This window comes from Mercenaria mercenaria, chromosome 2 (genome assembly GCF_021730395.1).
Source record: "Mercenaria mercenaria strain notata chromosome 2, MADL_Memer_1, whole genome shotgun sequence".
Classification (NCBI taxonomy): Eukaryota; Metazoa; Mollusca; class Bivalvia; order Venerida; family Veneridae; genus Mercenaria; species Mercenaria mercenaria.
Window position 1 is genome coordinate 119,748,585 of NC_069362.1, and position 18,110 is coordinate 119,766,694.

Sequence of the window (18,110 nt, forward strand, 5' to 3'; positions counted from 1 at the left end):
GTGAATATTGACTGGAAGACTAATATTTTTATGCCCCCACTTTGGGAGGGGCATATAGATTTGCCCTTGTCCATCCATCCGTCCTTCCATCTGTCCTCCGTCCGTCTGTCCGAGCTCACATTTGCATACTTAGGTGGCTATAGGAACAATAGGTAACTGTACTTTTTCTTTGATGTCATTCATTCCGTAAGGCTTTTATGTGGCTATTTTTCTCTTACGTGGCTAAAAGAACAATAGGGAGAACAAAAGAGTAGCCACATAAGTATTCATTTGTAGGAATGTCCGTCCGTCCGTCTGTCCTTCCAAGAATGTTGTGTCGCGCCTAGCTCCAAAAGTATTTGACGTAGAGTCACAAAACTTTACAGGAATGTTGGTCAGCATGTGTAGTTGTGCACCTGGGGTTTTGCGTCCGGATTCATTCAGTCGTGTATGAGTTATGGGCCCTGACTTTGTAAAAATTGATCATTTTAGTGGTGTCGCGCCTAGCTCCAAAAGTAATTGACATAGAGTCACAAAACTTTACAGGAATGTTGGTCAGCATGTGTAGTTATGCACCTAGGGTTTTGCATCCGGATTCATTCAGTCGTGTAGTAGTTATGGCCTCTGACTTAGTAAAAAATTTGTCATTTTAATGTTGTGTGGCACGTAGCTCCAAAAGTATTTGACCTAGAGTCACCAAAGTTTACAGGAATGTTGGTCAGCATGTGCAGTTGTGCACCTGGGGTTTCGCGTCTGGATTCATTCAGTCTTGTAGGAGTTACGGCCCCTGACTTAGTTAAAAATTTGTCATTTTAATGTTGTGTCACGCGTAGCTCCAAAATTATTTGACCTAAAGTCACCAAAGTTTACAGGAATGTTGGTCAGCATGTGCAGTTGTGCACCTGGGGTTTCGCGCCTGGATTCATTCAGTATTGTAGGAGTTATGGCCCCTGACCTAGGAAAAATTTTGTGTCCTTTGTCATATAGTGGGGGCATCTGTGTCCCATGGACACATTTCTAGTTATTAATATATATTCTAACATGATCTGCAGCAATTGCTATAAAAACATATAGCAAAATCGCTTATACATGAATCTTCGATAAGATGATTGGCTGATACATTTTGCACCCTACGATTGTAACATAAGAAATTCTACTTCTGTTCCATTACATACGAAATATTTCAGGACCAAACGGTTGAAAACAACATTTCAAAAACATAATTATGATAAAAAGTCATACTGACTTATGTGTAGGGCCATAAAACACATTTGGATCTCAATTAACTCAATTAGATTCAGTGGTGATATCATAAATGTATGACATAAAGTTTGACATCATAATGATGTGACGTCGTACAAAAGTTAAGCTCAAAACTCTTAACACAGGGTCAACTAACCTAAATTGATGATTCTGTTCATAAATAGTTTGCAAGCTGTTAGATTACTAGTTTAAAAATATTTCCCAAAATTCTGATAAAAAAAAACAACAAATATTTATACGTTCCATTGGCTATCCAACACTTTCTAACCATGGGGGTAAATTGTAACAGCATATGACCCGAATGATGTAATACGCTGAAAATGTTGTACTGTAAAATATGAATTATTTGCGCTGTTAGAATCGAAATAATAAATCTGTTCCAACAGTTTATCAGTTAATAAAATTTTGAACAGTGTCAGAGCTTTGAAAAAAATGTGATTAAACGAAATTCTACATTGCTGAACAATATTTGTTCTAAACATGCGGAACTACCTTAATTCCCAGCAGGTGCAAGTGTTTCTTGTAGCAGTTAACCTTTAGCCTGCTAGCAAGAAGTGATTCTGCCTTTGCAACCAGTGCAGACGAAGATCTGCCTGCACATCCATGCAGGCTGATTAATGATTATGGTTTGCGCTGTTCGCTATTCAGTCAGTAAATTTTCAGTGAACACCCCTTTGAATAATAAGTGGCACTACCCAAATTGAATGATGGACCAGTTTATTTAAAAAATTTAGCAGGTTAAAGGTTAACTGAAGAACTGTCTTATAAAGTCATCTGTCCTGTCCATGTCCTCTGATTCTTGTAGTAAAGTTGTCAGTAATTTCAAAATGCATTGAAGTAATGGTAAAAAGTCCAGTAAATATTTCCCAGTTTATAACTTAAATACTGTTCACTTTTTTAGACCAAATACAAGACCTGATATAAGCAGCTCCTTAAAATCTGCAGTAAGCTCTGTTTTCTTATGGCTTGACTTTAATATTTTTTTCAGACCTAGCTCTGCAGCTTCGAGACACAACAGGATGACAGAGGCAGATTTACAGGAACAGGGGTATTTTAGAGCTATTACAAAGCTTGTCTCCTTGCTTGACAATGGCAACACCATCAAACATCAGGTATGTTTAAAGCTCTAGTCTATTCTAGATGATAGCAAAATGGTAAAACATAGGAACATACAGGAACTTGGTGATTTTAATGCCGTGTAAAGTTCTAGTCTATTCTAGATGATAGCAAAATGGTAAAATATAGGAACATACAGGAACTTGGTGATTTTAATGCCGTGTAAAGTTCTAGTCTATTCTATACCCATAGAGAAACCTTTTCAACAGTACCAATAAGTAATGAACTGAAAGGTGTCAAAGATTCTGTTTCATCAGTTGTTAGAAAATGTTAAATCCATATATAGTTAATTAACCCAGGTTTTATGCAGGATGATATTAGATAATGGAGTAATTATTTCTGTTTAGAAAATAATCTTTTCATCACCTGTTATAAGCTGTTTCTTTAATTATTCTAGCTATGTCCTACTTTCTCTTCATTAGGATTGTAACTTAGTATTAGTCCCCTCCTCGTTGAAAACAAGTTTCGGGGACTTCAGTACTGTGCTTTTCCATCCCTCTGTTATGCTGTCTGCAATATTCCATTGTATGTAAGCTGGTTTCTCAGTACTCACTAATGGGAATGGATTGAAACTTCATACTCTTGTTCACTGTGATGATCTGACATACACTGCACAGGTCTCATAACTCCTTTTCACATTCTTACAAAATTATGCCCCTTTCTGGACTTTTGTACTTATTCGTTTAACTTTCTTTAGTGACAGAGCTGTTGATGAGTTGAGCATTGCTGTTCTCCGACAGCTCTTGTTTTCACATGCAATATCCCTTTACCGCCATTGATATTTTCTGGTAAGCTGTATATAAAATTAAATGCTCCATTGGTATCTTATTACTGGAACTTAAAGTCATGCTTTTTATTGGTAAAGTCTTAACTAGGGGAGCTTTTACCGGAGCTTAAAGTCATGTTATGTGATTGGTACACAAAAAGGCTGAAATAGGGGAGCTTTAAATTTCACTGGAGCTTAAAGTCATGCTATGTGATTTGTAAACTTGAAAGGCTAAAGTAGGGGAGCTTTTACTGGAGCTTAAAGTCATGCTAAGTGATCGGTAAACTTAAAAAGTTCAAGTAGGGGAGCTTTTACTGGAGCTTAAAGTTATGCTAAGTGATTGGTAAACTTAAAAAGTTCAAGTAGGGGAGCTTTTACTGGAGCTTAAAGTCATGCAAAGTGATTGGTAAACTTAAAAAGTTCAAGTAGGGGAGCTTTTACTGGAGCTTAAAGTTATGGTTTGTGATTTGTAAACTTAAAAGGTTCTAGTAGGGGAGTTTTTACCGGAGCTTAAAGTCATGCTATGTGATTGGTAAACAAAAAGACTGAAGTAGGAGAATTTTTTCTGGAGCTTAAGTCATGCTATGTGATTGGTAAACTTAAAAGGCTCAAGTAGGGGAGTTTTTACTGGAGCTTAAAGTCATGCTATGTGATTGGTAAACAAAAAGACTGAAATAGGGGAGCTTTTTCTGAAGCTTAAAGTCATGCTATGTGATTGATAAACAAAAAGGCTCAAGTAGGAGAGCTTCTACTGGAGCTTAAAGTCATGCTATGTGATTGATAAACAAAAAGGCTGAAGTAGGGGAGTTGTTACTGGAACTTTAAGTCATGCTATGTGAGACTGAAGTAGAGGAGCTTTTACTAGAGCTTAAAGTCATGCTATTTGATTAGTAAACAAAGGCTCAAGAAGGAGAGCTTTTTAGTCATGACTTGGCTTCCATTGAATGGCACAAATGTTCTTTGTACAGAAGGCATGTTAAGTCTTATGGCAGTGATCTGTTTCTTTAGAGTTAGTTGTTAACAGAAAAAAATCTGATCAGAATTTTAGAAAAACTCTTTTGTTACCTTGACAACTGTTGTATGATGGAACAACTGTATTATACTGAATACTGAGTAAAATAAATATTTAGGATTCACTAAATTAGAGCAGAAAATTGTGGTTGACATGAAAAACAGCCCTTGTAGGGCTGGAAGAAGATCCAAGCTGACTTAAATCTTCTCTTTGTCCCTAACACTGTTTTTAGCTCACCTGTCACATAGTGACAAGGTGAGCTTTTGTGATCACCCTTCGTCCGTCGTCCGTCTTCAGTCCGTCCGTGCGTCTGTCCGTCCGTCCGTCAACAATTTCTTGTCTGCACGATAGTGGTTTCATTTATGATTTTATTTTAACCAAACTTGCACACAACTTGTATCACCATAAGATCACGGTTCCTTTCTTGAACTGGCCAGATCCCATCATGGGTTCCAGAGTTATGGCCCCTGAAAGGGCCAAAATTAGCTATTTTGACCTTGTCTGCACAATAGCAGCTTTATTTATGATTTGATTTTTACCAAACTGGCACACAACTTGTATCACCATAAGATCTTGGTTCCTTTTTTGAACTGGCCAGATTCCGTTATGTGTTCTAGAGTTATGGCCCCTGAAAAGGCCAGAATTAGCTATTTTGACCTTGTCTGCACAATAGCAGCTTCATTTATGATTTGAATTTAATCAAACTTGCACAAAACTTGTGTCACCATAAGATCTCGGTTGCTTTCTTGAACCGGCCAGATCTCATAATGGGTTCCAGAGTTATGGCCCCTGAAAGGGCCAAAATTAGCTATTTTGACCTTGTCTGCACAATAGCAGCTTCGTTTATGATTTGATTTTAACCAAAGTTGCACACAACTTGTATCACCACAAGATCTTGCTTCCTTTCTTCAACTGGCCAGATTCTATCATGGGTTCCAGAGTTATGGCCCCTGAAAGGTCCAAAATTGGCTATTTTGGCTTTTGCAGCCATATAGAGACTTCATTTATGGTTTTATTTGATACAAACTTTTGAAATATCTTCAACAACAATAAGTCTTGGATTCTGTGACAAATCAGATCCAATCATAGGTTCCAGAGTTATTTTATATCTTGATTACCTCCCCTGATTGTAATGAAAATGGATTTATATCAGTTAGTACTTATAGGACTTATTTGAAATCTCATTATTGTTATTATTTGGACTGAGACAATCAGGGTAGATAACTGTGAACTGATTTTATGTCAAATTACCTCCCTTTATTTCAAATTGAAATGGGTATATCTCCATAACTAATGAAGATACTGATCTGAAATTTCATTTATGTCAACAGATTTATTTGGCAGATCCTTCTTTTGTTCACTTACAATTTTTATTTTTAGCTCGACTATTCGAAGAATAAGTAGAGCTATCCTACTCACCACGGCGTCGGCGTCGGCGTCACACCTTGGTTAAGTTTTTCGTACCAGTCCACATTTTGACAAAGTCTTTTGAGATAAAGCTTTGAAACTTTCAACACTTATTTACCATCACCATGGCCAGTTATAGGCAAGAGTACATAACTCCATCAAGGATTTTGGCTGAATTATGGCCCCTTTTGACTTAGAAATCATGGTTAAGTTTTTCGTACCAGTTCATATTTTGACAAAGTCTTTTAAGATAAAGCTTTGAAACTTTCAACACTTGTTTACCATCACCATGGCCAGTTATAGGCAAGAGTACATAACTCCATCAAGTAGTTTGGCTGAATTATGGCCCCTTTCGACTTGGAAATCTTGGTTAAGTTTTTCGTACCAGTTCATATTTTGACAAAGTCTTTTGAGATAAAGCTTTGAAACTTTCAACACTTGTTTACCATCACCATGTCCAGTTATAGGCAAGAGCACATAACTCCATCAAGGATTTTGGCTGAATTATGGCCCTTTTTGACTTTGAAATCTGGGTTAATATTTCGTACCAGTTCATGTTTTGACAAAGTCTTTTGAGATAAAGCTTTGAAACTTTCAACACCTGTTTACCATCACCATATCCAGTTATAGGCAAGAGTACATAACTCCATCAAGGATTTTGGCTGAATTATGGCCCTTTTTGACTTTGAAATCTGGGTTAATATTTCGTACCAGTTCATGTTTTGACAAAGTCTTTTGAGATAAAGCTTTGAAACTTTCAACACCTGTTTACCATCACCATATCCAGTTATAGGCAAGAGTACATAACTCCATCAAGGATTTTGGCTGAATATGGCCCCTTTTGACTTAGAAATCTTGGTTAAGTTTTCCGTACCAGTTCATATTTTTTGTAAAGTGTTTGACATATGGCTTTGAAACTTTTATCACTTGTTTAGTATAATAGTCTCTATCTGTAGGAAAGAGTACATAACTCTGTCATCTATTTTGGCTGAATTATGGCCCTTTCTGGACTTCGAAATTGGTTCTGTTTTCATACAAGTCCACCTTTTGTCAAAACTATTTGACATATGGCTTTTAAACTTTGACCACTTGTTTATCATTATGATTTCCATCTGTAGGCAAGAGTACATAACTATTTTGACTGAATTATGGCGCTTTTTGGACTTTGAAATTGGTTCATATATTGCCATTTAGTGCAAGACTTATCGAAATCAAAGAAATACAGGAACATTGTTTGTCTAATCTATTTATTTCTTTTGTCTGAATATCTGTGGAAATATTTTGACCCCATTCTTCAATCAACTCTTCGAATAGTCGAGCGCGCTGTCATTAGACAGCTCTTGTTTTAATTACTTCCCTTTTACGTTATATAAATAGCTTATTTTTAGTAACTTTTTTTATTATTGGCCGTAGGGAAAAACTGAGACCACTTTTCTGTGGTACAACATGGATGGTACCTCCAATTTTTAGGTGTATTTTGACATATCTATACCTTGTAAGAAATTTTTTTTCTTTTTGGTGAAATTTCTTTGCTTTGTTGTTCCTGTCCTTTGGAATTAGATATTTTTTCTGAGGACCTTCTTGTCCTCAAGTGCAATGATAACAGGTGAGCGATATAGGGCCATCATGGCCCTCTTGTCTAATTTTGTTAAGAAGTAACTTGATGTCTGAAGTTCTCCACTTTATTAGATTAAACTGTCTTTGCCTGTAGCAAAGCTTTCAGGATTTGCAATAAATTTAATCCATTACAGAGTAAAAACAATATCATAAACAAAATAAAATTGACATTTCTTCTTTTGAAGGCTTTAAAATCCAGTCAGATTGGAAAACGCAAATCCGATTTGGAATCAGGATGTCTGTCTGAAGCTTCATTTCAGTAGTTAATCTAGGGTCTTGTGAAATCTGTGAGTTTATAAGCTGCAGTTTAAATAATGGTTGTTCTTATTTTGTCTTTTTCTTCATCTGTTGGGCTTTCCATATAAAACTGAATGATGATTGCAAAATATGATCATTTTGGTCTTTTATTATGCTCCCCCCCCCCCCCCCCCCCAACAAACAAGCAACCCCATTTGAAGAACAGTGGGTATATTGCATTGTTGCACCATCAGTTGTCCATTTGGCTAGAGAATACTTGAGCTGACAATAGTCAAACTTCATAAGAGATGATTGCATTTTGACTCTTGTTATTTTGGATGTTGGTAGGTCAAATGTCAAAGTCACAATAAAGTTTAGACTGAGAACAATTTCTAATCAGTAAAGAAAGACCTCTTTGGCATACAGTTGTCAATTTTCAAAGGATGACTGCCTGTGGTCAGTAGATGACCCCTATTGTTTCATATTTTTCAGTAGGTGAAAGGTCAAGGTCACAGTCACCTTGAGACTGAACAAGTTTTACGCTCAGTAAGTTAAGTCTGTTTTGGCCTACAGTTGTCAAAATATAGGATGATTACCTGTGGTCAGTAGATGAACCCAATTGTTAGAAAGGTCAGTAAGTCAGAGGTCAAAGTGGCCTTGCCACTGAATTCCATTTTGCATAAAATGTTTTGGCCTACAATTATCAACCTTTATAGGATGATTGCCTGTGGTCAGTAGATGACCCTTTTTTCTGTGGGGATCAGTAGGACAAAGGTCAAGGTCAAAGAGAACTTGAGACTGAAAATGGTTTCAGCCATTAAGTAAAGGATGCTTTGGTCAACAGCCATCAAGGTCAAGGTCACAGTGACCCTGAGAATGAAAACATTTCCCACTCGGTAACTAAAGCCTGCTTTAGCCTACAGTCATCAAGCTTCATAGATGAGGTTTATTATTCTTGATATCAGTAGGACTAAGGTCAAGGCTACAGTGACCTTGAACCTTGACATGCTCAGTAAGTAAAGACTGCTTAGGTCTTCAGTTGTCAAAACTATAGGATGACTGCCTCTGGACAGTTTCAGGGGTCTGTAAATCAAAGTGACTTCTTCATTGTAAATGGTTTCCAATCATTAAGTTAAAAAGGTTTTGCCTACAGTTGTCAAGCTTCATAGGATCATTGCCTTTGGTCAATATGTGACCACTCATGTATTTGAGGTCATTTAGACAAAGGTCAAGGTCTTAGAGATCATGAGACTGGAAAGGGTTTCCAGTCAATAAGTAAAGTATGCTTTGGCGAGCAGTTGTCAAGGTCAATGTCACTGTGCCCTCTTAGACTGAAGTCCCCATTCAATAAATGAAAAACTGTGTTAGCCTATATACAGTCATCAAACTTCATAGATGAGACTTATTGCTCTGTGCTTCCGAGAAATCTACCCTTACCTATTATCTTTTATTGCTTTGGGTAAACTTGGGTCAAAGGTCAAGGTCACAGTGTCTCCTTTGTTTTTAGCTCATCTGATTTTTTGAAAAAAAATGATGAGTTATTGTCATCACTTGAGCGGTTGTCGGCGTCTGCGTCGGCGTTGCCTGGTTAAGTTTTATGTTTAGGTCAGCTTTTCTCCTAAACTATCAAAGCTATTGCTTTGAAACTTGGAATACTTGTTCACCATCATAAGCTGACCCTGTATAGCAAGAAACATAACTCCATCTTGCTTTTTGCAAGATTTATGGCCCCTTTTGTACTTAGAAAATATCAGATTTCTTGGTTAAGTTTTATGTTTAGGTCAACTTTTCTCCTAAACTATCAAAGCTTTTGCTTTGAAACTTGGAATACTTGTTCACCATCATAAGCAGACCCTGTACATCAAGAAATATAACTCCATCTTGCTTTTTGCAAGAATTATTGCCCCTTTTGGACTTAGAGAATCAGTTTTCTTGGTTAAGTTTTATGTTTAGGTCAGCTTTTATCCTAAACTATCAAAGCTATTCCTTTAAAACTTGCAACACTTGTTCACCATCATAAGCTGACCCTGTACAGCAAGAAACATAACTCCATCCTGCTTTTTGCAAGATTTATGGCCCCTTTTGGACTTAGAAAATATCAGATTTCTTGGTTAAGTTTTATGTTTAAGTCAACTTTTTCTCTTAAACTATCAAAGCTATTGCTTTAAAAATTGCAACTCTTGTTCACCATCATAAGTTGACCCTGTACAGCAAGCAACATAACTCCATCCTGCTTTTTGCAATAATTATTGCCCCTTTTGGACTTAGAAATTCATTTTCTTGGTTGAATATTATGTTTAAGTCAACTTTTCTCATAAACTATCAAAGCTATTGCTTTAAAACTTGCAACAGTTTTTCACCATCATAAGTGGACACTGTACATCAAGAAACATAACTCTATCCTGCTTTTTGCAAGAGTGATGGCCCTTTTTAGACTTAGAAAATCATGGGTAGGACAATATTTCTATTATACAAAAAAAATCAGATGAGCGTCAGCACCCGCAAGACGGTGCTCTTGTTAAAGTTTACAGTAATATCTTGCAGATAACTTCAGAGAAACATTTTGTAGATGCCTTCAGGGTAACATCTTGCAGATACCTTCAGAGTTACATCTTGCAGATGTCATCAGAGTAACATCTTGCAGATACCTTCAGACTAACATCTTGTAGATGTCTTCAGGGTAACATCTTGCAGATACCTTCAGAGTTACATCTTGCAGATGTCATCAGAGTAACATCTTGCAGATGTCTTCAGAGTAACATCTTGCAGATGTCTTCAGAGTAACATCTTGCAGATGTCTTCAGAGTAACATCTTGCAGATGTCATCAGAGTAACATCTTGCAGATACCTTCAGACTAACATCTTGTAGATGTCTTCAGGGTAACATCTTGCAGATACCTTCAGAGTTACATCTTGCAGATGTCATCAGAGTAACATATTGCAGATGTCTTCAGAGTAACATCTTGCAGAAATCTTCAGAGTAACATCTTGCAGATGTCTTCAGAGTAACATCTTGCAGATGTCTTCAGAGTAACATCTTGCAGATGTCTCCAGATGCCCTCAGAATAACATCTTGCAGATGTCTTGTGTAACATCTTGCAGATATGTTGACATTGTATTAAGAGACCACCCAAGGGAATGCTAAGAAGTGGTCTCTTAATGGAATGGTCTCTTAATGAATTTCAGTTAGATGAAAAGGAAAGTTATTTTTAACTGTTAATGTAACTGTATTTATTATGAACATACATGTATGGTTTAAAAATCTGTTTTAACATTGTGAATAATTTTCCACGTCCACAAACGTGAAAATTATGGACAGATTGTTTGTCAGTTTGACTGATACAAAGGTTAATTGCATTCAGTCACGTGCAAAACGTACTCGCTCATTACACAGATGAAGAAATGCCCGGTAGAATTTTGGTACCCAGTCGCTTAATAGATACTTTTGTCGAATATTTTATCTGTCGGGACTACATTAATGTGGTCGCTAGTCAAGTCGTTTAATGGAATGAATTTATATACTGAAAACTTTCGGGAGGGATTTTGACTGGTCGTTTAATACAAAAATCACTTAATAGAGGTGGTTGCAAGTACGATGTCGACTGTACCTTCAGAGTAACATCTTGCAGATACCTTCAGAGTAACATCTTGCAGATGTCATCAGAATAACATCTTGCAGATACCTTCAGAGAAACATCTTGCAGATATCTTTAGAGTAACATCTTGCAGGTACCTTCAGAATAGCATCTTGCAGATGTCTTCAGACTAACATCTTGCAGATACCTTCAGAGTAATATCTTACAGATACCTTCAGAGTAACATCTTGCAGATGTCATCACAATAACATCTTGCAGATACCTTCAGAGTAACATCTTGCAGATATCTTCAGAGTAACATCTTGCAGATACCTTGAGAGTAATATCTTACAGATACCTTCATAGTAACATCTTGCAGATGTCATCACAATACCATCTTGCAGATACCTTCAGAGTAACATCTTGCAGATACCTTCAGAGTAACATCTTGCAGATGTCATTAGAATAACATCTTGCAGATACCTTCAGAGTAACATCTTGCATATATCTTCAGAGTAACATCTTGTAGATACCTTCAGAGAAACATCTTGCAGATATCATATCTTTAGAGTAACATCTTGCAGGTACCTTCAGAATAGCATCTTGCAGATGTCTTCAGAGTAACATCTTGCAGATACCTTCAGAGTAATATCTTACAGATACCTTCAGAGTAACATCTTGCAGATGTCATCACAAAAACATCTTGCAGATACCTTCAGAGAAACATCTTGCAGATATCTTTAGAGTAACATCTTGCAGGTACCTTCAGAATAGCATCTTGCAGATGTCTTCAGAGTAACATCTTGCAGATACCTTCAGAGTAATATCTTACAGATACCTTCAGAGTAACATCTTGCAGATGTCATCACAATAACATCTTGCAGATACCTTCAGAGAAACATATTGCAGATGTCATCAGAGTAACATCTTGCAGGTACCTTCAAAATAACATCTTGCAGATGTCTTCAGAGTAACATCTTGCAGATACCTTCAGAGTAACATCTTGCAGATGTCTTCAGGGTAACATCTTGCAGATACCTTCAGAGTAACATCTTGCAGATACCTTCAGAATAACATCTTGCAGATACCTTCAGAGTAACATCTTACAGATGTCTTCAGGGTAACATCTTGCAGATACCTTCAGAGTAACATCTTGCAGATACCTTCAGAATAACATCTTGCAGGTACCTTCAGAATAGCATCTTGCAGATGTCTTCAGAGTCACATCTTGCAGATACCTTCAGAGCAACATCTTGCTGATACCTTCAGAGAAACAGTTTGCTGATGCCTTCAGAGTAGCACTTGCAGATGTCTTCATATGCCTGCTGCGTAACATCTTGCAGTTACCTTCAGAATAGCATCTTGCAGATTTTTTCAGATGCCTTCAGAGTAACATCTTGCAGATAACTCATCAAAATTGCACCCAACTATTTTGGCAAAGGAATAATATTTTCTCAAAACTTACACCCAAAATGCACCAGAGGCTGCCATTTCATACCTATATTTCAAACTGTTCCAGGGGAAGACCCCTGATTCCACTAAAAAGAGAGGAGTACCACCGCCCGTACTCAAAACTGCAACAGAGTCCAACATTTCATACATATATTTCAAAATGTTATAGGTGGAGACACCTCTGACCCCATAAAAGGAGGAAGTACCCTCTCCCGTTCCTTAAAATTTAGACCCAAAAATGAAACCAGAGTCCACCATTTCATACCTATATTTAAAAAAACTCCAGGGGGAGACCCCCTGACCCCCTTAACACTAGCGGCATGCCTCCTCCAGTACCTACCTCCACTCGGCGCTACGCATCTTGCTGGTGACGCTTTCATTCAAAACCGGTGCCCCCAATCAAATATTGCTGTATCCGGGCCTGTAAAGTGAGCTAGATGTACGTCAAATCATTCCATTTAACCTTTACCTATTCGAAACTTTCAAAACCCCCATCTGCACACAGCTCCCCCACCCCAACTCTGTGCGTATACATCAAAGTCCTTCACGTACGCCCCTGGTTTATGGTTTACCTAGGGAACAGACAAAATTATGTAAAAACTTGTGTAAACAGAGTGTTCGCATAAGAATTTCTGTTATCAAACATTTATTCTCCTGCTAACATCCCTTCCTTAAAAATGACATTCTTTGCTAGATTATGGGTTTCTATGGAAATGCGAAAGTGCCAAAATTGTATATAAAAGGTAAGTTCAAACCAAGTAATCAGGTTTTACATTTTCTCATGTAAGTCATTCTAAAAATATTGTATCTAGTATTCACTTGGTTTACACTGAAATAAACATTCAGTTTCTAAGATAATCTACACTTTTAATTTCATGACATTCCAATTCCTATGTTCTAATTTCTGGGGGTATAATGATATTTCTACAAATTATTTATATCCTGTGATATTTGACATTTAGAATTTTACCAGCCCATAAGCTGTAATAATACAGTTTATTCCAGAAATTTTGTAAGGAAGTGAAAGTCATATGAATAGTATAATATGTTAATAGATTGTTTTCTAATAATATAATCGTTTGTTACTATTTAAGAGTGAATAAAGAAATTTGTAAACACAGAAAGTAGAGCAACATTCCTAATGATAAAAGTTCCTCTACTCTTTGTTTAAATTGAAGTCTTTAAAATTTTATATTGAATATAAAGGTTATTGTTACTAAAAATAGAAAAATGGTTTCTGCCCAATAAACTGGAGTTTAGGAATGAGAGATAATAGTGAAACATATAGTGTAGGTATGGTAGTTGGAAACATGACAGTTTGGATTGCATTTGGAAATGCTGGGGTCAAGGTCACTGTTACTAAAAACAGAAAATGGTTTCTGCTCAGTAGCTTTATTTTTGAAGAACCTATTCTCACCAAACTTGGTATGTATAAAGGTTTTATCAAGAAAAAGGTTCGAAGTATATTAAGTTTGGTGTCACTTGTGTCAAGGTTAAGGTTTTTGTTACTAAAAAACCTCTAGAAAATTGTTCCCATTCAATATTTTTAGTTTTGGGTAGACATATCATGTCTCACCAAACTTGGTGTGTAGATAACTTTTATTGAGACAGATTCAGGTTGTGATTAAATTCATTACAACTGTGCAGTTGCTAGCATTTCATATTCATATCGAACTGTCAAGGTGAAAAATGTTGAAAATCTGGTTTCTTGGCATTGATACATTACTTGTCAAATATATTTTACAATTTATAAGTGTAACATTGTAATCCCCATATTTTGTTAACTGGCATTTTAACACAAAATACTCTTGGGACATTTTACATTAATTTTGCCAGAAGCAGCACTCAAAATCAGTGACATATTTAAAAAAAAAATTGAAGAAATTGATACCGACTTGCAAAAGAATGGGTTGATAGATGTTTTATACAACGCAAAGACCCTGAACGCACATTAAATGGTGATGATAACTAATTGAAGTGACATTGATTTTCAAAGAACTCATTCTTGAAAGATAGATTATGTGAGGTAATCAGCTGTATAAGGTTGGGAATATATCAGTCCATGCAAAAACACTCAGAAGTTTGTCAGTTAATGCAACTCGTTCACACATTATAGGCAAAACATACTTTATCACTCGAAAGTCCATGACCAATTTTGCAAGATATTCTAATCAATTACCAATAAGATTATGAAGAAGGGAGGTAACTAGTTGCAATGTTTTTCAATTAATTGAGAAAATCAACACAGTTAACACTCTTCTTGCCGTTTGAAAAAACGGGACGTATTATGGGAACGCCCCTGGCAGGCGGGTGGGTGGGCAGCGTCCACAGACTTTGTCCGGAGCATATCTTCTTCATGTATGGAGGAATTTTATTTAAACTTGGCACAATTTGTTCACCATCATTAGTTGGAGTGTCTTGTGTAAAAACCAAGTCCCTAGGTCTAAGGTCAAGGTCACACTTAGAGGTCAAAGGTCAGATTCAAAAATGACTTTGTCCGGAGCATATCTTCTTCATGCATGGAGGGATTTTGATGAAACTTGGCACAGTTTGTTCACCATCATGAGACGGAGTGTCTTGTGCAAGAACCAGGTCCCTCGGTCTAAGGTCAAGGTTACACTTAGAGGTCAAAGGATACAAGAACGAAAACTTTGTCCGGAGCATTTCTTCTTCATGCATAGAGGGATTTTGATATAACTTGGCACAAATGTTCACCACCATGAGACAGAGTGTCATGCACAAGAACCAGATCCCTAGGTCTAAGGTCAAGGTCACACTTAGAAGCCAAAGGTCAGATACAAGAATATCTTTGTCTGGAGCATTAATTTTCTTCTTCATGCATGGAGGGAATTTGATGTAACTTGGCACAATTGACGCAGTAATTCGGTCAAAAATGTGCTTCCATGGTGTAGTCGAAAGAAGTCCCTAATAAATAGATCCCAATTTTTCCATTTTTCACGCATTTGCGCATAAAACGGGGGCCAAATGCGCATTATTTCACTCGTGGAATGAATTTTACATAAAATAGGACACTTTCCATGCTAATATACGAATGTTTTCGAGTTGTTTACTTGAAAACAAAAGTAGGGTGTTTATTCTGCGGACCGCTTTCTGAAATGCGGCAATATGAGGGTACCTGACTTCAGGTGACTAGCATTTCACTCCATACTATTCAACACCCCTTTTTTAGCTCACCTGTCACATAGTGACAAGATGAGCTTTTGTGATCACCCTTTGTCCATCGTGTGTCCGTGCGTCCATCAACAATTTCGTGTCTGCACGATAGTGGTTTCGTTTATGATTTTATTTTAACCAAACTTACACACAACTTGTATCACCATAAGATCTCGGTTCTTTTCTTGAACTGGCCAGATCCCATTAAGGGTTCCAGAGTTATGGCCCCTGAAAGGGCCAAAATCAGCTATTTTGACCTTGTCTGCACAATAGCAGCTTTATTTATGGTTTGATTTTTACCAAACTGGCACACAACTTGTATCACCATAAGATCTTGGTTCCTTTTTTGAACTGGCCAGATCCCATTATGGGTTCCAGAGTTATGGCCCCTGAAAGGGCCAGAATTAGCTATTTTGACCTTGTCTGCACAATAGCAGCTTCATTTATAATTTGAATTTAATCAAACTTGCACAAAACTTGTGTTGTCATAAGATCTTGGTTCTTTTATTGAACCGGCCAGATCCCATAATGGGTTCCAGAGTTATGGCCCCTGAAAGGGCCAAAATTAGCTATTTTGACCTTGTCTGCACAATAGCAACTTCATTTATGATTTGATTTTAACCAAACTTGCACACAACTTGTATCACCACAAGATCTTGGTTCCTTTCTTGAACTGGCCAGATTCCATCATGGGTTCCAGAGTTATGGCCCCTTTAAGGTCCAAAATTGGCTATTTTGGCTTTTGCAGCCATATAGAGACTTCATTTATGGTTTTATTTGATACAAACTTCCAAAATATCTTCAACAACAATAAATCTTGGATTACATGACAAATCAGATCCAATCGTAGGTTCCAGAGTTATTTTATATCTGATTACCTCCCCTGATTGTAGTCAAAATGGATTTATATCAGTAAGTACTTATAGGACTTATTTGAAATTTCATTATTATCATTAGTTGGACTGAGTCAATCAGGGTAGATAACTATGGACAGATTTTATGTCAAATTACCTCCCTTTATTAATCCCCTGCCATGGCGGAGGGATTATAGGAATGGTCTGCGTCCGTCCTTCCGTCCGTCCGTGCGTCCTTCCGTCCGTAACAAAATCGTGTCCGGTCCATATCTCCTAAACCCCTTGAAGGATTTTCATGAAACTTGGGTCAAATGATCACCTCATCAAGATGATGTGCAGAACGCATGAGTCAACCTTGTCGGTTCAAGGTCAAGGTCACAACTCAAGGTCAAAGGTTTTAGCCTGCCATTTTGTGTCCGCTCTATATCTCCTAAACCCCTTGAAGGAATTTTATAAAACTTGGGTCAAATGATCACCTCATCAAGACAATGTGCAGAACCCATGAGTCAGTCATGCCGGCTCAAGGTCAAGGTCACAACTTAGGGTCAAAGGTTTGAGCCTTCCATTTTGTGTCCGCTCTATATCTCCTAAACCCCTTGCAGGATTTTCATCAAACTTGGGTCAAACGATCACCTCATCAAAGCAATGTGCAGAACTTATGAGTCAACCATGCCAGCTCAAGGTCAAGGTCACAACTAAGGGTCGAAGGTTTGAGCCTTCCATTTGGTGTCCACTCTGTATCTCCTTAACCCCTTGAAGGATTTTCATCAAACTTGGGTAAAATGATCACCTCATCAAGAACTCATGAGTCAGCCATGTCAACTCAAGGTTAAGGTCACAACTGAAGGTCAAAGGTTTCAGCTCTGTATCTCCTAAACCCCTTGAAGGATTTTCATGAAACTTTGGTCAAATGATCACCTCATCAAGACGTTGTGCAGAATTCATGAGTCAGCCATGTCAGTTCAAGGTCAAGGTCACAGCTAAAATCAAAGGTTTACCCTTTCACTATCCATAGCAGTGGCGGGGGATTTAGCTGTCTTTCAGACTGCCTTGTTTCAAATTAAAATGGGTATATCTCCGTAACTAATGAAGATACTGATCTGAAATTTCATTTATGTCAACAGATTTATTTGGCAGATCCTTCTTTTGTTCACTTACAATAATTTTCTTTTTAATTACTTCCCTTTTACGTTAATATAAATAGCTTATTTTTAGTAACTTTTTTATTATTGGCCATAGGGAAAAACCAAGACCACTTTTCTGTAGTACAACATGAATGGTACCTCCAATTTTTAGGTGTATTTTTACATATCTATACCTTGTAAGAATTTTTTTTTCTTTTTGGTTAAATTTCTTTCCTTTGTTGTTCCTGTCCTTTGGACTTAGATATTTTTTCTGAGGACCTTCTTGTCCTCAAGTGCAATGATAACAGGTGAGCGATATAGGGCCATCATGGCCCTCTTGTCTTTTCATTTTCTTGAAGCAAATGTATAGATATCTTGTGGATAATAGGTCTACGACGGAGTGAAAATCTAGAAACTGTAACAAAATTGTTCTGAAGTAGCTGAATTTTGTATGAAACAAAGAACAATTTCTTTTTTTGGTATATAGCCTACACCATCATGAGACGGAGTGTCATGGGCAGGTCCCTTCTTTAG

General features: G+C 37.2%; 1 protein-coding gene across 6 annotated transcripts in view; it reads left to right on the forward strand.

Annotated features, from left to right (window-relative positions):
• The window catches only part of LOC123565021 (paladin-like), a 319,425-nt gene that overhangs the window by 244,313 nt on the left and 57,002 nt on the right, over positions 1 to 18,110 (forward strand). For all 6 annotated transcript variants that reach the window (XM_053537674.1, XM_045359004.2, XM_053537676.1 and 3 more), the window contains one exon: positions 2,231 to 2,354. In XM_053537674.1, coding sequence (XP_053393649.1) covers positions 2,231 to 2,354 — 124 coding nt within the window. The remainder of the gene's footprint in view (positions 1 to 2,230; positions 2,355 to 18,110) is intronic.